This window comes from Bidens hawaiensis, unplaced genomic scaffold (assembly GCF_021521415.1).
Source record: "Bidens hawaiensis isolate Kalapana, Puna unplaced genomic scaffold, B.hawaiensis_p1.1 tig00028733_1, whole genome shotgun sequence".
Taxonomy (NCBI): domain Eukaryota; kingdom Viridiplantae; phylum Streptophyta; class Magnoliopsida; order Asterales; family Asteraceae; genus Bidens; species Bidens hawaiensis.
Window position 1 is genome coordinate 123,042 of NW_027494699.1, and position 22,846 is coordinate 145,887.

Sequence of the window (22,846 nt, forward strand, 5' to 3'; positions counted from 1 at the left end):
AGTTAGACATCTTAAATAAGGTTACAAAACGTATGTTATTCCGTATCTTTTAATCTTACTTTTTAGGAAAACGAATTAGGTGACGTGAAGGATACGTGTTAAGGGTGTTCATTATTTGGTTTTAAATTGATTATATGGATTTAAACTGAATAAGTATGATAACCGAACTTCAAATAATGTTTTCAAGTTTACTCATTTAGCCGAATTTAATTATAACCTTAGCCGAATTTTATTTAACATAGTCCTATAAATCACCAAGATCTCCGACCTCTATAAGAGAGGAGAGATATTTTAGTACCACACCATACTATGTATTTTAGTGACATTTTTATCTTTAGTAATGAACTAACCTTTTATTATTATTTTATTCATGTTACTTGTTATATATAAATAATAAAAGAGTAAACTATGGTTTTCGTCTTTATGATTTGTCTAAATCTACGGTTTTAGTCTGGCGGTTTTTAAATTATGCGATTTTTATCCTTGTGATTTCATTTCACTTGCAATTTTTGTCTTTATTTCCCAAATACACATCAGCCCCTCACGCGAAGGAGCTTGTGAACTAGGGTTGGGGTTTATTTGGGAAGAAAAAGACAAAATTGCCTCTCACTTAAGGGGCATGTTGATGAGTTTAACAACCAGACTTAACAGGGTTAGTGAGGTCGGGTTTAATTGCAAGTGAAATGAAATCACAAGGACGAAAATCACATATTCAAAACTGTTGGACTAAAACCACATATTCGAACAAACCATAGGGACGAAAACCACAGTTTACTCATAATAAAATAATGTGATTTTTTTAAAGTTCTTGTACTCACTATTTGTTTCTTTCTTTTTTTAAAAGTCAATAATATATTAGAAAACACTAACTAGTAAGAAACTAGACGTAAGAATACAGAAAAATTTACATGATTAAAAGAGGGTTTTTCAACCACTCTCTTAACTAAACCCGTATGTAATTCCCGTGTGACAAAGAATATACACATCCATTCAATGTGATTCAAGACTATACTACGTAGTACTTGATGTAGACATCACATTTAATTAAGGACCCCTAGAAACATGCAAATACTAGCATGTAAACATCAAAACAAACAATTATTAATGCGTACCAAACATATAACCTAAACATGTATTTCAACTTTTCAAGTCCCGTGAGTTTAGTATCAGTCCGTGCACATATCCACCAACAAGATCTTCACTTCTTGCCTCATGATCCAACCAGAAACCCGACCGCCGTCAACCACCATCGTTCAAATTCTAAGTACTTATATACTATGTACTAGCTTCATGATCATCATTGCAAGTATATAAGATAGAAGCTCATCAATCATTTCTTAATATTCTAAATATTCATGGGGGTATGTTATCTTTTTTGATCAACTACACAATAACACAAATCCACACAATATTCATAATTTCATATTATCAATAATATTATCATGCATGCATGTTTAATCCTTTTCCATCTTTAAATCTTTTGTTATTTGTGTGATGGGTTGTAAACAATCGAAGCAACCGCTATGTCGAAACTGCAATGCGCAAGGTTCTCCAGTGCGAAGGAGCTATTCGTCGCACCAGAACCCTTCTCCTGGACGAACAAGCTATTCGTCACAAACGAAACGTTCTCCGGTGCGAAGGAGGAGCTATTCGTCACACCCACGTGACGAAAACAATGATCATCACGTGGTTGCACTTACCTCAACTACCCTTGGTTATCTTTTACTTGAACCTTATCCAGAAGTGGCAGCACCGGTGCTGCAACAACGAATTTATAGAGGTTCAAGTGAAAGTGACCAGGTCAGGGTGGTGGAAGCCCAGACCTGGTCTAAACTTATCAATGAAAAGATGACTAGAAATATTATTATTCCGAAAACACCCGTTGTATCGCCTCCGGGCGAGCCGGAGACGATCAATGCGTGGGAATTAGTGGAGGGCTTGGATGATTCAAGCCCAAAGATTAATGTAGAGCCATTAATCAATGTGGAAAAAGATATTAATCATATTATGACGTCATGTACCAAAGAGAAGTTGGTACTATATTTCACAACCTTAAGGGGAGTTAGAAAGACATACGAGGATTGTTGTGATGTTCGAGCCATTTTAAAGAACTCGGGTGCCCGAGTCGACGAACGTGAGGTGTCTATGCATTCGGGTTTCAAGGAAGAACTTAAAGAGTTATTGGGCAATCGATATGGTGGAGGGTTGCCGAAGGTGTTTGTCGGGAGGAGATATATAGGCTGTGCTGACGAAATCCGGCGGTTACATGATGAATTTCAGCTAGATAAAGTTTTAGAAGTTTGTGAAATGGCAGCTGACGGTAATGGTGGTGACGACGGAGGTTGTGAGGCTTGTGGGGATATAAGATTTTTACCGTGTGAAAAGTGTTCTGGTAGTTGTAAGATTTATTATGAAGTTAATCGTGATAAAGTTAAAAGTGAAAAGGAAGAAAGTGATTACGGGTTTCAAAGATGTTCCGATTGTAACGAAAACGGACTTATAAGGTGTCCAGTTTGTTGTGATTAAATTTAAATGTTACTGTTTTTATATATTGTAACAGGGAAAGTTATATTTTTCTATAGGGTGTGATTACGAAAGTTTCATACATAAAAGTTTTTTATTATTATTATTATTATTATTATTATTATTATTATTATTATTATTATTATTATTATTATTAATTTCGAGCTCTAGTTTCGGATAGAGGTGCACACAAAAGTTTGAAACTTAAAACCAGTTTGGATTAAAAATGGTTCGGTATAGTCAACAAAAGTCAAAACCGGTTATTATCGGTTTCAATTCTGGTTGAAACCGGTTTCTTAACCAGATTCTGATAAGTTTCAGTACGTGTTTTGACGGGTTTTTGCATATATCAGTTATGTTAACCGGTTTGGAACCGGTTTTGGTGGAAAAAATTATAAACCGGTTCCGAACCTATGGTTTAAGTCGGTTTTTACATAATCGGTTTCAGTTTGATTTTCGGATTTGTTCGGTTAATCGGTTTATTTGCTCACCTCAACTTTTGGATAAAAGAGAGCAAACATACCACACATTTTTTTGAAAGGCAAACTTTTATATAAAACCACTCTGGTTAGAAATTTCTAACCAGAAACAGACAAAATTACATACTAAGTAACGGGTTTTTCAACCACGTCACCCAGTTCATACGATGTTTAAAGTTACTAGACAAATACCACAAAAATGAAACCGAAACAATGGAATCAAAGAGGCTTTCTCTATACTTGATACTCGAACCAAAAATCATTTCGTTCCGGGCACTCCAAATAATCCACCAAGCTGTAAAAATAATCGTCTCGACGACCTCTTTTCTCTTTTTCACCCAAGTATTAGAATCCAACCAATCAATAATACTTTTGGGGCCTTTATTAATCGGAAAATCCAAATCCAACCACCGAGCAATAGAATTCCAAATTTTAGAAGCTATAGCACAACCTCCAAAGACATGATCCAACAATTCCACCGAATTCCAACACATCAGGCAATAAATAGAAGGGATATCTAAACCTTTCAAGCTTAAATTATACCTCGTTGACAAACGATCCAAACACACCACACTTTAGTTTGGTTCGAATTCAATACACTCATTTATTGATTTTATTCCCTATTAATGATCCATTACAACATATGAAATGGTCCTAAAACTAAAAAATATAAATGACATTTGCAAATCATATTCAATTGACAAAAAGCATTGCATCCAAGGGCCCAAACAAAAGTACCATATTAATATTGTAGTTAAGTTGTCGTAATATTTTGGGTTTTCAAAACTATAAGAATACTTGTAGTAATTTTTTGTGACCATAATGGACAATAGTGCCAACATGTTAAATAAGTTTGAAAAATTACAAATTTTAATAAATTAATGGCTTAATAAGGTGTTTCTTTGAGACGAACCGGGGTTGAACACTCTTATGTTCTTGATGATTTTATCACCAAAGTGTGAGTTAGTCTATGTATGAGGTATACTCATGAATGAAATCGCCTACGTGAGTGTGAAGGTGAGATCGATGTCCCAAGGTTTGTATATGGTCACATATCTTATTGTAGTACTGCGGAGATTGAATTGAAAACCGGGTTTTGGTACGTGTTATGAGGGTCTCAGTTGAATCCATTAAGTTCATGAATTATTCACTTGATGAAATTTTAATGTGTCCTCACTATACTGCCAAATAAACGCAATGTCATTGGATAAAGCGTTGTTGTCAATATAACCTTTAGGTCCTCTATGTAACCACCGTTACTAGAGATAGTAGAGGCCGATTTGGCGGGGCCCATTCTGAAGTGGGGTTGTCCCCTTGCACAGTTATGGTGGTCCTCGCATGTACCTTCTATCCAGGTTGCGGAGTGGCTTCTCCGGGATAGCCTTATGTTTAGTGTGGTCCCCATGTGCGCCCGGTACACCTATGGACTTCTCCTTTCTGTCTTTTCTATCAACGGTGTATGGGCGTTTTCTACCAAACGTGTATCCAACCCGAATCCGGACCCATCTCTCTACAAATACCATGTCAAAATGTGATAGATTTTATTGAATCGATAATAGATGAACAAGAAACCGACCTAGACAGATGAAGAAGATAATCAAATGATTAATTGATTGCATTATTTACATTCCGATATTACAAGACAATGGAAAATAATACGACTAATTAAGTTTTGGAGGCAGGCCAAGAAGAGAAGAACCACTTGAACATGGGCCGATGAGCATTATTCCAAGAAAAGATGGGCCAGAAGCCCAGACTTTGATATTAAACAGCCCATCACGACACAGAAGTCAAAAATAGAGGTGCACAAATAGGGTTTTTCAAATACCGGGTTTGGGTATGACCGGGTATTGAAAAATCGGGTATAGGCAATAACCGGGTCGGGTTCGGGTCCGGGTACTGTCCCTAAAAACTATCGGGTTCGGATCGGGTATAGAACCAGATATTCTAAAACCGAGTATTTGATTAGCCTATTTTCGAGTATTGAAAAAACTTTATTTTCGGGTTTTTTCTGGCTTTTTTACAAGTATTTTTCGTATATATATTGGATTTTTTAAGGGGTTGCACATTTTAGAATTATTTTTCCGTGTATTTTTCGGGTAATATCAAGTATTTGAAAAACCCGCGGGTATTTGTAAAACCCAATTCGGGTATGGAACCGGTTCAGGTTTTCGGGTATTACCGGGTACAAATCTGGTCCGTTTTCGGTTACAGGTTTTGGAACTGAAATAGATACCCTATCTGTTCCCTACGGATAAGGTTGGGTACTAAAAACTCGGGTATAAAAAAACCGATTCTAGGTATTTTTATTAGGTCCGGTTTTGGGTTCGATTTTTTGTGCACCTCTAGTCGAAAACATGAAAAGTAAACAAGGAATAATATTAGAAATTTAGAATTGAGTTGGCTAATTGTTGGCTAAGACTAATTAAGTTGTGGGGGCAACTTTTTTACCGGATCAACTCAAATATATACTTTAATCGAATTGAGTTGGCTAATTGTTTCTTGGTTGGATCAATCCAAATTCTATCTCACTATCCCAACACGAGGTCCTTTATTTTGGGGTAGATGCATACAAACCGGTTCTTATTTTTGGTTAATAAAAGTTAAAACTAGTTTTATTTTCTAAACCCGTTCGGTTTTGTAGTCAGTTCCCAAGTGGAAAAGGAGTGGTTCGATTTGAACTGGTTTCGATAGAGATTTTTAAACAGGTATCAATCCGGTGGTTCGGTTTGGGTTCAAACTAAATTTTCTTAAATAGTTTTCTAGACGGTTCGGTTTTGGTTTAGAAACTGGTTTCGGTTTTCTGTTCGGCCTTCGGGGACCGGGTCACTTATGGGCCTAAATGCTTGGGTCACACCTTTTTTTTATTAAAGCCCAACAATGAATTATGTTAGGATTTAAAGAATTGGATATACAAATATGAACTATGTTACTTTTGATACACTTATGTTACTTTTAATAAGAGGTATAGTTATTTCATAGTGTTACAATTCCGCATAATTATGTTATAGTTAGAGGTGTGAATGAGTCAAGTTTGAGCCTTGGCCCAACTGTGTTCAAGTTGAGATTATTTTTACTTGAGAGTTTCAAGTTTTCAAGCTCTATGTCTAACGCTTGAACTCGGTTTGTGAAAATATTACAACCTTGTAAATAAAATATGGATCCGGGGGAGGTGCTCCGATGGGGATGAGCCTTCATTTGGATCCTACAAAACGGAAGGACTTCGTTATCCTCATCACGGGATGAGATGTTATCTCATAACCAAGCTCAAACGTGAGGAGAAGTGTGTGTTGGTAGTGTGTAATTTATGAGGGAAAATCGAACCCTTTTTACACAATTCTTGTGTTGTATTTATAGCGAGAATACGGTTGTTGCGACAAATGCTCTTACTATTCACGCTTTACTAAACTTAAAAGTGTGATCCCTAACACTGGTCGTGAAGTGTATGGCTTAAGAAGATATAATTAATAACGTTATAACACATGTTGACTAATCTGTTGTCCATCTTTAATGTTTGTCATCTGATTCCGGACTGTCTTGAGCTGTATCATAACTTTTCGCTAATTTGTATAGTGTGGTAACACGACAGATCAAACTCTACGTGTGTGCCATCGTATGTACTAGCATATTAGTAACTCTTCATGAATCACAACATTTTATTAAAATCATTATACTTGCATATAACTAGGTAAAAGGTATTCACATAATATGGCATGAGATCTTTATAGTACAAGTCATGACATGTAAAAGTGACAAGTGACATGTTAGTTACAATAATTTTTCAATACGTGCAAACATGAAACTTTGAAGTTAAACTATATTCACGTATTTGCTATATAAAGATAGTGGAAACAAAGTAAAAGTAGAATAAAAATAACAAATATGGTAATGTTATTTATTTACTCAACCCAACATATTTGTTACTTAGGTGCCTTTATTAACCAAAACATAATCACAACAAGTTATCAAAACATTTGTGTATTTTTAGGTACTAAACGGCCAAACCAACCATTGTTTGTTTGTATAAATTTATTCAATTATTTCATATGATACTAATTCATCAATTGATAATATACTTCTTTTGGGGAAAAAAAAGTTGTTTAAAACTTTATGTACTTTTATGTGTTTATCCTTGTAAAATCATATGCTCATTTTCAAGTTATTTAAGACATTAATTTCTTTCATTGATAATAGAATTTAAATTATTATATAATAAATCAAATATTATAAGAATACACGCGACTTAGGGGGTGTTTAGGGTTGCTTATTTTAGGTTACCTATAACTTATTAACTTTTAGAAAAAAAAATAAAAGGTGTTTACTGTTTAGTCATGTGAGTTATTGTGAAGGATAAGTTAACAAGTTACGACATACTCACGCCTTTAATATAACCTTAAATAATAATAATCACGTTGTTATATACGAGTTAGCATAACTTTAAAAAATAATCAGATTTGTGACTATATTAGTTCCTTTTAACTTTCCTTTGAACATCCAAATTCATATTCATTATTTGTATCTGTCAACAGTAGATACTATGGAATAAGCATCATCATGTTCCTTTGTAATTTGGCAACTATTATATGATATTGATATATTTTTTTAAAGATGTGATTTGTAATTAACTTATGCATTTAGAATGAAATATGATCCACTTATTGCAAGCTCTTTATTCGTCATTTGCTCTATATTGGTAATATGATTATTGCATAATTAATGACTAATTTTTAAACAATAAATAATTTCATATAACTAAAGGTGACGTGCTACACTACAAAATAGAGATTTGTCTAGCCATGCGCGCGTGATTTCACTTAAAATTTCCTAATTTTACAAGATGGTTGTAATCGATCAGAAATATAGCATTAAGTTAAGAACACGAATCATGCAAATCTTTGTAGGTTATTATTGTTATCATTAAGAAATTTGGGTGGAGGCACGTGTCTTTCATATGGGAGCTGGTCAACGTTTCAAACCTGAGTAAATGAATAGTTTACATTTATCGGTGTAAATGGAAGCAACTGTAAAATTTGCCGTAAAAAAATATTATTAGAAAACTCTTAATACATAATCATTGTATGTTCGTTATTATCATCATCAAATTTATTGACATCTAATTAAAATAATAACACTACATGTAACTAGGGTTATTACTTAGACTAAACCCTAGACAGATGATTAATTTAGAGATTTAACGTACCACAATTTTGCTTAATCAAGAAGCTAACAAACAACTTAGATATGGAGATGAACACTCTACATAATTAAACTCCGAATAATCGAAGCTTCAGGGCTATCAGCATCAATGGTGGATAATAACTGCGATAGTCGATCGCTAAGGTCATCAATCTCCCTATGCAAGCTTCTCACGTACGTGCAAGTCTCTTGTAACACCTTTGAAGCCGACGCCTAATTTGATACAAAAAAACAAACAAATAAATAAATGTTATATGAAAAGGAGAAAGTTAACGTACAAATGAAATTAACGTGTTAATTGTGAGAATCAAGTAGAATAATTACATTTACAGGTAGATTAATTATGTAATTACATCATAGAGTAATTATGTAATTACTCTACGATGTAATTACATAATTATCCTACTTGTATATGTAATTACTCTATTTGATTTTCACAATTAACATGTTAATTACATTTGTATTTGATCCAAACCCATATAAAATTCGGAATAACAAGAAAATAATTAAGCTATCTAACCTTGTTTGATCTTTGGATACGAGTTCCAGGAAGAAGTTGTTGTAACTTAGAGACGAGTTGTATAATCTGATCGTCCCTCATCGAAGTCCCTGACGACAACTGTCTTGATCGTCGGCTCGACATAGTATAATCAGCCTTGATGTTTTTGCAATGGGTGATTATTTGTGATGTCTAAAGATATTTTTAAGTTTTAACATAGAAAAGGTCTTGAAAGTGTGTATATATATAGAACAAGGGATAATATAAATAATAATATATGTATACATACATATGTGTGTGTTGGATATGTGGAAGACAATTGCTTTAGAGTGTGGGATTTACTCTTATGAATACCATAAACATTGGAGAAGTTTTAGCATAATGTCGGTGTGTTACAAGTTTTTTTTACATATAAAACTTATATTATTACATAGTTTAGTGATTTTGTATTGCGTGTGAAATATATTAATTTGTGTTATCCAAAATATTGACGGATTAACGACAAGAGTTTGGCGGGATCGATGCAAGTTAAAACTTAAATATATAAATATATATGTGGTATTTGGTTCACACACTACACACAAAAATATATTTATATATTTAAAAATAAAAACTGTAAAGGAGGCTTTAAACTACAAACTACAACAGACGTTACGAAAAGTGATTTCGAAGTCTTGTTTCCTACATAGCGATGACATGTAGAGACGACGAAGCCCCTTCACAACACATAGTCTAAGTATAGATATTTAGTTATTAGCTAACTATCTCTTATTCAAAAAGACAATAGACTACACAAACATTGCTATCTTTACTTTATTTAAGTCATTTTAAATTTTTAACTAAACTACTACACAATTTGATAGGTTTAGCCCTATTACGTATGTGTCAGTGGCTTGACAATATTTCTTGGGTTATTTATTTACTTCACTGCACATGATTTTATAGTTTATTCGTATCTAAATGGACACTAAATTAAGATGGTTTGGGTTCGGCATCAATTAAGTATATATTGTATTTAATGTACGAAACACGACAGTATACTATCCGTTAAATATCACGTCAATTACAAAACCGTTACAATGACATCGTTTTGTATGTGCAACCCAACAACATTACATAAAAATACTGTTTGAACAAATATAAATTATCATAACATATTCTTTTGTGACTCAAAATATTTAAGTGTAAACTAAACTAGATAAATAACATCAATCATATTGTTTTTGTTTTTTTTTTTCAGTTTTACCCTTAGTAATTAATTAAAAACCATTTTTAAAAGATACAACTATTTTAACTTATCGATAGAACACATTCGGTTGAATGAGAAACAATTCATAAATTTTTATATTTTTAAAATTTACTTTTTAGAAAGGTGACTTTCTTTTATTTTGGTTATCACACTCTCTAAATTTTGAGAGTCTCGTTATCTTACTCTGACCAAACTATGTTGTATTAATCGGGCTAACGCTGGCTTCAAGGTTTGGATTGGGCGTTCCCCAGGGAAACCATACCGGCGGCTGCCACTTGAAAGTCGTTGTACCATCACAAGAGCAGAAGTCTTTGGCGTAAAACATGGTGGGACGAAAACCGGGGTAGGCTCAGGATCCGAACTCACAACCTCACAAGGCGTAACTCAAATCTTTCATTGTCAATATTCACGCAAAGTGACACAAGTGGGAATCGAGCTTGAGTGTCCATCAAAGAACCCAAGCCTTCCTACAGAAGACCACAAGTGAAGGATTAATTCATAAATTACTTAGAATTTTATAGTTATTTTGCGAACTATAAACAATAATAATAAATGAATATTTACATTTGGTAAAAGAAAAATAGTTTTATCGTAGGGTGTTCCTCGTCCAACCCACAACATCAATCAACTAGGATGCTACGTATTTTAACCCATAACAACCCAAATTAGGGAGGGTTGTGTACGCACAACCCGATTTTCATACTCGTCTGGACTCCGGAGTAGCGTCCGGTAAGTTATGGCCTGGTAAATAGGACAACCGGCTTAAAGATTAACCACCAGTAAAAGTGGAGTTGCTGCTTCGAACCGAAGTACTGGTTTAAGACCAATTAAAAGTTGAAAAATTTTAGCAACCCGTTAATTAGTGTTTACCTCCCAATCCATGTTTTAACCTAGCGGAACATAATTTTTTTTCTTTTAACATAGCGGCCATCGACCTCTAGTTCCTAAACATTGCCATCAATTGAGTTTCTATATTATCAACTCGAAAAGCTCTTAACTTTTAGTATAACTGGTTGAACCTATTCTAAGCTCAATCCAATAAGATTAAATATCGGTGTTTAAAACATTGTTAGTAAGTCGTAAGGGAGTGAGTTTGACGTGCCGCACCCCTAGGCCCCTAAGTAAATTCTAGAGAAATCGAAAAAGGTTTTTTTTTTTTTTTTAAAACCGCAGTCAGAAAATCCTAATTAAATGAAAACAAATAATTTACAAAAGAAGTGGGGAAACAAAGACAAGCAATAAAGAAGGTAGGACACACTGCAATTTTTAAGTTCATCATTGAATAGTCTTGTTTTCCATTAGTATTAATGTCACATTTCATTTTCATGTAATTATAATCAATTTTTTATGTATGTGAGTGAATGTGTGTGCAGGATGATTCTCGTAGGAAATTAAGGGAAAAAAACTTGTGAAGCATTCGATACGGGCATCTCTCACTGGTTTGATGTGAAAGTTTGACAGTTCCCTCATTTAAATAAAAGAAAAGCTGATGTGTCAAATGAGTGAGTATAGCTCGCCTTACGGTTGATATTATCCTATAGCGGTACAAAAAAAACATACAAGTAATCACATAGCATTTATCAAATAGTATAGCATGCGCGATTAGTTTTTGTCTCACTTAATTTTAAATAGGGCAAATATCATTAATAACCAACTTACTTTCTATGTTTTTCATAAAATGTTTTTTTTTAAATAATAACTAAATTTCAAGTTTGTCCAAATTAAATCATTCATATTTTATATTACTATAATTGAGTTACTTAACTCACAATTAATGTTATGATCCTATGTTTTTTACTTACGTAGCAGGTTGACATGACTATATGACATTTCCGTTGTATTTCTTTTTTTGGGGGGTGTTTGTGATTCCTTATTTTTACCTTCTTATGATTTATGAAAAAGTCATAAGTTACAACCTTGTAACTTATGGAACTGTTCCTCATATATTAAGCAAACCCAAACTCATTTTTAATTTTTTAATAAGTTATAAGTCATAAGAAGGCAAAAATAAGAAATCTCAAACACCCCCTTAATATATGACATTTTCTTCTTACTGACGCTACCGCATCACTCCTGGTCGTCTTCTCTGACGGCGGTTAAATTACCTTTCGGTAGGTAAGCATACTCATCATCCGCAATAGATTTGCGTATCAAGAAATGTGTATGCACCACTACAACATTAATAAATCATCTCTCAAATCTTGAAAATAATTTAAAAAGTTGGAATTGGTAATGGAGTTGGGTGTGACAAATATCACACTTTTTTGGCTTAGAGTTTTCGTCACAAACTCACAAATGTGAAATGGGTTTGACTTATTTTCTAATTGGGTGCTTAAGATTTAGTGTAGCATTTTTATATATAACTTCAAACAGATTATGGAGAAAAGCTTTGAAAGAAGATTGATGAAAGCAAGGGTTGGTTATGGATTGATATTACTTCTAATTAATATAAGTGGGCATCATCATGCATTAAAAAATAAAAATGCAATTATATAACCGTCCAATGACATTCTTACAATAGTATAGTTTGATTCTAACAAAAGTGATTATGAAAAAAATGGTTATAAGAAAATCGTCACTAAGTGTATATATTTTTAATTACTAAATGAAGAGGTAGGTCCCAGCAGAGTCCAGTTGGACCCATAAGACTCACCTCAAAGAGGGACGTCTGCACAGTTGAAACCGCAAGACTCACCTTCAACAGGGACGTCTGCGCAAAGGCTAAACTCGCAAGACTCACCTTGAAGAGAGACGTCTGCGCAGAAACCAACTGGATCCGCAGGACCCACCATGCTCAGAGACGTGACGTCCTTACGCGCAGTACGCAAGCTGTTCCCGTAGGAAAAGCCTCCCAATGGTCGACGTACTCCGCCTGTTCCCGCAGTAACGGATACTAGCCATCAGGGAAGGCTACCCGCGCAGCAAGGCTACACGCACAAGGCACTTAACTCATAAAATAATTCAGTAATGTCACCTGAAGAAGGAGTGAGCAAGCCGGGAACACTCCCGCCCAAAGCCGGGAATACTCCCGCCCAAATGAGCCAGTCCGTACGCTACTGGAGGACCTTTTGTACTGTACCTGACGAGGTATGGACAAAAGGTCTGACCAAAGCAGCGACAGCTCACTGTGACAAAGGAATAGTACACAGCCGGCCTGGTCACTATCAGCCGCTGCCTACTCACCAACCCCTGTCGCTATTAGCCGCTGCCTACTCACCAACCTGTCGTAGCACGTGCATAGCCTGCAGTTGGTGGAAAAGAATAGTACACAGCCGGCCTGGTCACTATTCAGCCGCTGCCTACCCACCAACTACCAGCATGGCATGTGCGTAGCCCACAGTTGGCAGAACAGGAATACTATTCAGCCGGCTGTACCTTCTTGGAAACCTACCTTCGGCTATAAATACTCCAACACCTTGGAATGGTATGGACACATTACATTATCTTACATTATCTGATATCTCATTATCTTGTCTTCTCTAGCAATCTCTTAATATACACTTATATTCAAGAGCAATCTAGTCTGATTCTCACGCCGGAGGGTGGTCACAAGGAGGTACCCCCCCCCCTTCTCAGTGACGAGCTCACGGTGTCTGTTTTGCAGGTCATCAGAAGAACCATCTTTGCCGGACCTAATCCCTCGTGGGAAACATCTATTTAACCCCCAGATTATCCGTAATCTGCCCGGGGTCAATTAGTGTTTCTTCATTGGCGCCATCCGTGCATAAAAGCTAGAACTTGAATCTTTTTCAGTTTTTTTTTCAAAACTTCTGGAAAGATGGTTAACGTTACTCCGGTCCCAAGGCCAGGGAGTAACCAAGAAACCCCGGTAACCACAACCCCAGCTACTGGGAGGAACACCGGCGAGTACACAAATTTTACGAACACTACCCCGGTTACTCAAGCCGGGGCAAGTGCAGTAAATTTTACGAACACTACCCCGGTTACCCGAGCCGGGGCAAGTGCAGTAAACAATCCTCCCCTGTGATTCATTGATACCCAGGTGGAAAGACAACATACGAGGCCCCCCCGCCAAACACTCGAACAAGTTAAAGCGTGGGCGGAAAAACGTCAAAGGGAATTCCAAGCTGAGTTGGATGAACGCTTACGTTCACTCCAACAGGCTGACGAATTCGGAAGCACTCGACAGCAGCTCAACACGAGCAGTGAGTACGAGTACTCGGACGATGATCGGGAGGAATCCGACACCGACGTGAACCCTCGCCACAGGGCAAAAGGGAAGCGTAAGGAAACGAACTTCCAACCGAGAAGGCATTTCGGAGAAACCTATAAACCAAGGAATGCGGCGGGAAACCCGCGTGACTTCTCCAAAACCTTCAGACCAACTGCTGTAAATGCGGGAACGTCCAAATTTGCAAGGGACATTGCGGAAGCAATCGCCCCGAAAAGTGCCAAACAGATGTCCAACATCGGCACCTATGATGGTATATCCGACCCAGACGATCATTTGAACAGATTCATAGCGGGGGCAACCGTCAGCAACTGGACGGAACCCACGTGGTGTTATATGTTCCAGATGACGTTGGTTGGAGCAGCCAGAGCGTGGTTCGACCGTTTACCGGTCCACCACATCTACGATTGGGCAGACTTCCAACAGAAGTTCAGCCAACACTTCAGTCAACAAAGAAAGTACACTGAAGAGCAATGGACAATCCTCAACTGCATCCGAGAGGAAGATGAGTCTTTACTAGACTTCATCACGCGCTTCAATTCAAAGAAGCTAAGTCTGGGCAGTATTAGCGAAGATCTTGTTCGCGCTGCTTTCATCCAGGGCGCGAAAGACCCAGAGCTCATCCGCACCTTAACGGGTAAAGATGGCATGCCATCCACATGGGATGCCATCATGACAGCAGCTAAACGCTTCGCGGAAACGGAAAAGCAACTGGGTATATATCTTCCCCAAAGCACAAACCTCTACACCCAGAAAACAAGAGAAAACAATGTCCTTACCGCCCGACTAAACAAAAAGAGGAAGCTAGGTATTTGGCAGTCAAGGATAAACTTCGACACCTCATCCGGCTCGCACCCTCGGTTAGGCTTAAAGGACAACAGGCAGTCGTCGAACCGGAACCCCCGGTGGACGCCGCTCACCAAAAGCGTCACCGAGATTTTCGACACCGAGAGGCTCCCATGGCCAAAGGCTCCAATAATCCGAGAGCGTCACAACGCTGATCAGAGCAAATTCTGTGACTTCCACAGGTCAACAGGCCACACCACCGACGAATGCATAGACTTGAAGGACATCATCGAGACATTTGTCAGAAATGGAGAACTCGCACACCTCGTGGCGTAAAGGATGCTGAGCAGGCCAACGCGTGTAGAACCCCAGTTGGGAAAAACACGAAACTACAGCTACAATGTTGGAGACTACATACTGCGTAAACAACGAGATTCCGAACCAAGTGCATATCGGCTCGATGGCACTCCCATCCAAACAACATGGAAGGGAGCTCAATTACACAGTGCATGTAGATCAATTCCAAACTTGTAAAAGAAAAGGCCCAGAGCCACTTCTAATGGAAATGATTCTCCTTATCACATTGACGCTGATAATCTTACATTTATACTTATGAACTTTCCACACTGATATGCCGGTCTTCACCGCATACATAAGTGGGGAAGTAAGTCGTTGCGTGTGGAAGGCGGCAAAACCCGCATAAACACAAAAAACGGCCAACCTTCTCGCAGGTCAGTTATAGGTAAAGTTGGGTCATCCCACTAAATGAAAGTGCCGGTCCTACCCGCACAAATCATGATAGAGGAAACCGAACTAACCTATTGACAACCGCGCGTCGAACGGTTAATTTATTCAAAACACTGATATGCCGGTCTTCACCGCATAAATAAGTGTGAAGAAGTCGTTGCGTGTGGAAGGCGGCAAAACCCGCATAAACACAAAAAACGGCAAACCTTCACGCAGGTCAGTCATAGGTGAAGTTCGGTCATCCCACTAAATGAAAGTGTCGGTCCTACCCGCACAATCATCATAGAGGAAACTGAACGTTAACCTATTGACAACCGCTCGTCGAACGGTTAACTTATCCAAAACACTGATATGCCGGTATTCACCGCATAAATAAGCGTGAAAAGAAGTCGTTGCGTGTGGAAGGCGGAAAAACCCGCATAAACACATAAAACGGCAAGAATTTCTAAGGAAAAGATGAGGAAAACCTTCACGCAGGTCAGTCATAGGTAAAGTTTGATCATCCTACTAAATGCAAGTGACGGTCTCACCCGCACAATCATGATAGAGGAAACTGAACATTAACCTATTGACAACCACGCGTCGAAAGGTTAACTTATTCAGAACACTTGGAAAATCTCTCCACGCAGGTCAGATATAGGTAAAGTTTAGCCATCCTACTAAGTGAAAGTGACGGTCTTACCCGCACAATCACGAAAGAGGAAGCAAAACTTTAACATATTATCTGCCACGTTGAAAGGTTAACTTATCCAAAGTACTTAAGAAATTGCTAAGTTAAACTAAAGTATGCACAAGCGAATCATATATTGTTTATGCGGCAAAACAAGTGCCAAGTTAAACTATAATATGCATGAGCAAGTCGTATAACGTTTATAAAGCAAGAGTGACGGTCCTACCCGCACAAAATATTTATATTCCATAAACAAACTGTTACAAGAATGGCCGGGTATCTACCCGCCTACAAGAATATAAATCTATACAAAGATCAAGCTTCAGGGCCACTCCCTCCAAACCCACTTGTACCCGCACCATCAGTTGGCTGTGACGGTTCAAGGAAGGTCTTGAGAATGGTTAGCCCATCATCAGCAGCAGCAACTTCGTTCACCTTCTCCACTACCGGGTGCGGGAAGGCGGCATATTGGTTCACTGCTTGGTCATATACAGCTTCAGTATCCACATCATATAAAGGGAAGTTGGAAGGCGGGATGCCCTTCTCAACGAACCCTAGACCAAGCAGGAAGCCAGCCTTTTCCACATCCTCATGAGAAGCGTTGAGGGCTGCGCTCATGGCATCGTCATATGATGTGTCCGTGAAGACCCGATGCACAACCTACAAAACAAAAATACAAGTATCAAAACCTTTTCTAAGTACAAAGAAAAGCGTAAAGATATTATGAAGCTATGCATACCTGCGACAACGCTTCTCGTAGAAGCCATTCCTTGGTAACCAGACCCTCCTGGAGGGCAGCTTGAGCTTCATTACAGGCGCGTTCGGCTTCGTTCTTTGTAAGGTTGGCAAGCAACACATCTTTGGCTGCAGCCTCTTTGACGCCCTTTAGCTTACGCTCAGTGTGGTCAAGCACCCCCCTCTGGTCCAAGATCTCTTGGAGCTTCTTGGCATCTTCCATGGCCAAGGCATCATGAGCCTACTGGAGCCTCTCTAATTTGGCTTTGAGCTCCTCATTCTCAGTGCGTAGAGGCTCAGCAACAGCTTCAGCCTTGGTGGCCCTCTCAGTTGCGTTCCGTGCAGATTCCTTAGCCAACCGAAGCTGTTCATTAACAGCTTGGGTAGCCTTGGAACGGGCCTCGAGACGGGCCTGAACTTCAACCTCGAAGGCCTTGAAGGCCTTCTCCTTCTCCGCAGCAACGGCGGAGAGTCTCCTGTTCTCCTCCCGGATAGCCCGCGCCTGAGCTACTTCTTGGATACGAGCCGCCTTTAACTTGTCGTTTTTACGACAAAGCAGCTTGACGCGCGGCTGCATCCGAGCAAGGAGAATTCGAAGCTCGTTTGTCAGCCTACCCTCTTGGTAGCTCGACATAGCTTCTCCCAGTGCACCACTGGGGGCGGCGTGGCGCGCCCACTCGACGCAATCCACAGCCGTCCGAAGGGTGGTTCCCCGGCGGATGTTCCACCGCGGAACAAACACCTCATTCGAATCCGACACTGCAAAAACAAAAAGCAGTTAGGAAAAGATGATAAAAAACAAAAATATATATAAAAAGGCCAAAATAACCCTACGCACCTGTAGGGTCGACAGTAGGCCGGTAGCCGCCAAACCCATCACCCGAACCTAACGGATATCCATCCAAGAGGTCAGGCAGATGGGAAGGAGGCAGAGATTGGCTTGAAGCCCTGAACATACCTGCTGAACCGGCCGGGGACGAGGTAGTCGCCGGCGCCGGAGGCACGGTCGAAGCCGCTGCGGTAGAGACCATCGGAGGTGAACTCACTGGAGGTGAACTCACAACCATGGCCGCCGCTGCGGAAGAACCCGCAGAAAATATCACTGCCGGCTCAGTGAAGGATTCCGTGAAGATCGCACTGACAGCCGACGGGGATGATGTTACAGTTGGAACAGTTGCCTCAACCGAGTGAGCAACTGAACCAACACTTGAAGCAGGCGCAGTCGCCTGGGTCATCTCCTCGGGTAGGTTGACAAAACCTACCGTCATGGGTCCAGAGGTGCTCCTCCCCGCTCCACCCTGGAATGCAGTTGCATCCACGCCTGCATGAAGACAAGATAGTTAAATATAATGGCGGAAGGATATGCAGTTAAAGTAAATGAAAATTATACTTACGAGTTCTCTTCAGCTTGAAGGTTCTGATAGGCGGGGACGAACCCGATGGAGCCGGCCTCTTCACGCCGCTCACCGTCGTACTAGGCTGCCCGGAGGTGACAGCTGTCTCAACCTCCGGAACAGTGGTCTCGTCACCACCAGGGTTCCCCGCCACCTCTTCACTCTCGGTCTCTGACTCTGACCGATTCCCCTGATCGGCAGTAGAGGCAACCTTCGCCTTACCCTTCCCGCCAGCAGCCTTCTTCTTCCGAGTGAAGAAAGGACCATCTGCGGATTCCTCATCAGAAGATGACAAAATTAGAGGAATTCCAGCAGAGGTTTGAGCATTGACAGGGCGAGGGTTAAATAACTCCTTACCTGGCCGCGTGGCGCTCAGAATCGGGTGACCCGGCGGGTAGACCTCCACAAACCGATCCGCCGTTTGCTCCAAGATGGGCAACTCGTTCTCAAGTGCACGGGTACCCATCCGAGCGGGACCACCAGCTTCCCGCGGATGCAGGAGCGATTGTAGGTCGTTTCCCTCTGAAACAAAAAGAGAAACAGTTAGAAGAAAAACACTAAATCAGCAAAGAAGACAGAGCATACCGTAAGGGATAGAGTTCAAACCGTATTCAATGACGATGGGAATCTGTGGCGCCTCCGCCCCAGCATCCTTCCACACCCGGCTCATCCCGAGCATCACCATCCCGGATTCCGCAAAGCGGTAAACCGGAGACTGGACCCGGGAAATCTTGGAGAACCATTCCGCCTCCTCGTAGTTGAAGGCGTGAAGGTTCGGGAGAGCTCTCCCGTTCTTGAACGTCATCGCTATGGGGACGACGCGAGCGGAGATATAGAAGAACTCCCGCTTCCAAGACCGAAGACTGCGCTCGGTAGCGCAGATCTTCAAACCCTTGATCCGAGTGACCAAGGTATACCACCCCTGGATGCACCTCCAGGAATAGAAGGTCATCAGGCGGTAGACATGGGGCTTCACGCCCAGAATGAGGCACACCCATTCAAAATGACGAATCTTGGCGATCGTCATTGGGTGTACCTCCGTCAGATGTACACCGTGTCTCTCCAAAACACGGTACACAAACTTCGTCAATGGGAACCTGAGATTCCCATAGATGAATAATGCAGCATACACCCCTATTTTGCCCTTGGGGGCATCGTACACCGTCTGGTGTGGCTCAGGAAACTCAGGCTCGAAAGGCTCGAGCATGAACTTCCTGACGATGTACTGATACTGGTCGACGGGAAGAGCACACTGGCACTCGCCAGCAGTACTCTTATCGTCCCTATCAGAAGTGGACGTCGGGTTCTCGGAATACACGTCCGACTCTTCAGCAGTAACTTCAAGATCATGAGAAGACATGTTTTGAATGTAAAGAACGATTTCAGGAGAATGCTCGACAGAAAAGTTAGAGTATTCGCCGGAAATAGTTTAGAAGAAGAAGAGAGGTGAAACTGTGAGTTGAGATGCATCCTCTCCTCCCTTTAGATACTCATCGCAATGAATGCGATGAATTTAATGCGGAAGAGAGAGGAAAGCGCAGGTGCAATGAAACTATGACACGTGGAATATGCAAGCTGGCAACAACTGTTGACAGGACGCGTGCCGTAAACTTCGCGGCCACGCGCCCGAAAACTCGCGCCCACGCGCCTGAAAAAGCGTCTGGAATGACCATATACTGTCACGTCGCCATAACTTCCTGCACGTCCTGACACTGTCAGAAGAAACCGTCGGACGACGTTTCAACAGTTTGGACTGTTCTTATCCTTTCACCAACTCTTCAAATTTTAAAAAGATTCAAAAAGATTCAAAAAAGATTCAAAAGTAAGCGGGACTATACCCCTTACCTTGGCAACCAAGTAACTATAAGACAAATGCGAGTACAGTGTTAAGGCAAAACCCTTCACATACTTAGCACCTGCAGGGAATTGAAGCCAATAATACCTCGGCAACCAAGTAATTATAAGACGGGTGCGGGTACAGTGTCAAGGCAAAACCCTTCACATACTTAGCACCCGCAGGGAATTGAAGCCAGGAATACCTTGGAAGTAAAGTAACTATAAGACGAGTGCTGGTACAGTGTCAAGGCGAAACCCTTCACATACCTAGCACTCCGCAGGGAAGTGAAGCCAAGAATACCTTGGAAGTAAAGTAACTATAAGACGAGTGCGGGTACAGTGTCAAGGCGAAACCCTTCACATACCTAGCACTCCGCAGGGAATTGAAACCAAGAAGGATCTTCTGGGCCATGCTTGCGGAAACGGGAATAACATCCCCGCATAGCGGGAACGTCGAGAACTAGATTGTTTGAAGCTCCAAGATGGAATTGGTTGTTTAAACATAATTGATCACTATGTTCAAAACTACCAAAACCTCATGGAGAATCTACACAAGTGGAACTCAACGCTACTGACTTGCGAGGAGGTTACAGACCTACCCGCATCATACCCAAAGATCAAGCAGAAAAGTCGGGAATTTCTGCATGTGACATTAGGACTTCCGCGGGAAGAATCCCCATGGAAAACCTTAAAACTAAACCCTTTTCAAAACCCTTTGCTTAAGTCCAAAAGTTCACCTCACTTATTAACAATTCATGAGAAGAACATTGGACTGGGGGGACTTGAAGAGGTAGGTCCCAGCATAGCCCAGTTGGACCCGCAAGACTCACCTCAAAGAGGGACGTCTGCGCAGTTGAAACCGCAAGACTCACCTTCAACAGGGACGTCTGTGCAAAGGCTAAACTCACAAGACTCACCTTGAAAAGAGACGTCTGCGCAGAAACCAACTGGATCCGCAGGACCCACCATGCTCAGAGACGTGACGTCCTTACGCGCAGTACGCAAGCTGTTCCCGCAGGAAAAGCCTCCCAATGGTCGACGTACTCCGCCTGTTCCCGCAGTAACGGATACTAGCCATCAGGGAAGGCTACCCGCGCAGCAAGGCTACACGCACAAGGCACTTAACTCTTAAAATAATTCAGTAATGTCACCTGAAGAATGAGTGAGCAAGCCGGGAACACTCCCGCCCAAAGCCGGGAATACTCCCGCCCAAATGAGCCAGTCCGTACGCTACTGGAGGACCTTTTGTACTGTACCTGACGAGGTATGGACAAAAGGTCTGACCAAAGCAGCGACAGCTCACTGTGACAAAGGAATAGTACACAGCCGGCCTGGTCACTATCAGCCGCTGCCTACTCACCAACCCCTGTCACTATTAGCCGCTGCCTACTCACCAACCTGTCGTAGCACGTGCATAGCCTGCAGTTGGTGGAAAAGAATAGTACACAGCCGGCCTGGTCACTATTCAGCCGCTGCCTACCCACCAACTACCAGCATGGCATGTGCGTAGCCCACAGTTGGCAGAACAGGAATACTATTCAGCCGGCTGTACCTTCTTGGAAACCTACCTTCGGCTATAAATACTCCAACACCTTGGAATGGTATGGACACATTACATTATCTTACATTATCTGATATCTCATTATCTTATCTTCTCTAGCAATCTCTTAATATACACTTATATTCAAGTGCAATCTAGTCTGATTCTCACGCCGGAGGGTGGTCACAAGGAGGTACCCCCCTTCTCAGTGACGAGCTCACGGTGTCTGTTTTGCAGGTCATCAGAAGAACCATCCTTGCCGGACCTAACCCCTCGTGGGAAACATCTATTTAACCCCCAGATTATCCGTAATCTGCCCGGGGTCAATTAGTGTTTCTTCACTAACCAACTATCATTTATTGAAAAAGGACAATAAACTTCAATTTAACTATTAGCTAACTATTAACACCACTTAACGTATTTTCTAATATGGTGAAATGGTGGGAAGACTGAGTTTCTCAATAAAGATCCAGATTTGATTCCCACAGACAATAATTTGGGAAGAGCATGAGTGACTCAATGAAGAAATATCAGGATCTTTATGATCTCCAGATCAATCATTGAGGGCATCCGGGTTTTACCACCAGTGGGTCATTGGGCGGACGGGTGTTCCGAAACTAGAGATAACTTGAAGACGTTAGGCGGAGTTGTCTTAGCTAATGGTCGCGTGTAATCATTGGATCACCCTTACGAAGTATTTAAGTAATTATATGTCGTTAAAAAAAATACTCCTTAGCACAACTTCATTGTGAAGAAAAGTCTCATCACTTTATGTGAAGATATTATTTAAATAAGTAGACTAAAGTTTAAATACTAGTATATATTTCGTGTAATTTAGAGAAATATAAATATAATAAAAAGAATAAAAGAAAATATACCATAGACAATCGGACACAAGCAGCTTAATAGGTTGCGTGTCACATGTGTGTTTCCCTGGTGAAGCGACACAACACGTGACATGAAATCACTCGCCTAATTCGAGACAATGAAAATGAAATTA

The 22,846-nt window shown here is 40.4% G+C and overlaps 1 protein-coding gene and 1 pseudogene across 1 annotated transcript; one reads left to right on the forward strand and one right to left on the reverse strand.

Annotated features, from left to right (window-relative positions):
- Window positions 1–1,387: 1,387 nt before the first annotated feature.
- LOC143577548 (uncharacterized protein At5g39865 pseudogene) lies at window positions 1,388–2,569 on the forward strand (annotated as a pseudogene).
- A 5,470-nt stretch (window positions 2,570–8,039) lies between these two features.
- On the reverse strand, window positions 8,040–9,113 carry LOC143577549 (transcription factor PRE5-like). Its single transcript, XM_077061353.1, has 2 exons — window positions 8,719–9,113; window positions 8,040–8,411 (listed from the first exon to the last, which is right to left on the reverse strand). Exons 1-2 carry the CDS (start codon window positions 8,839–8,841, stop codon window positions 8,259–8,261), a joined length of 276 nt encoding a protein of 91 aa, XP_076917468.1. The 5' UTR covers window positions 8,842–9,113; the 3' UTR covers window positions 8,040–8,258.
- Window positions 9,114–22,846: the final 13,733 nt, after the last annotated feature.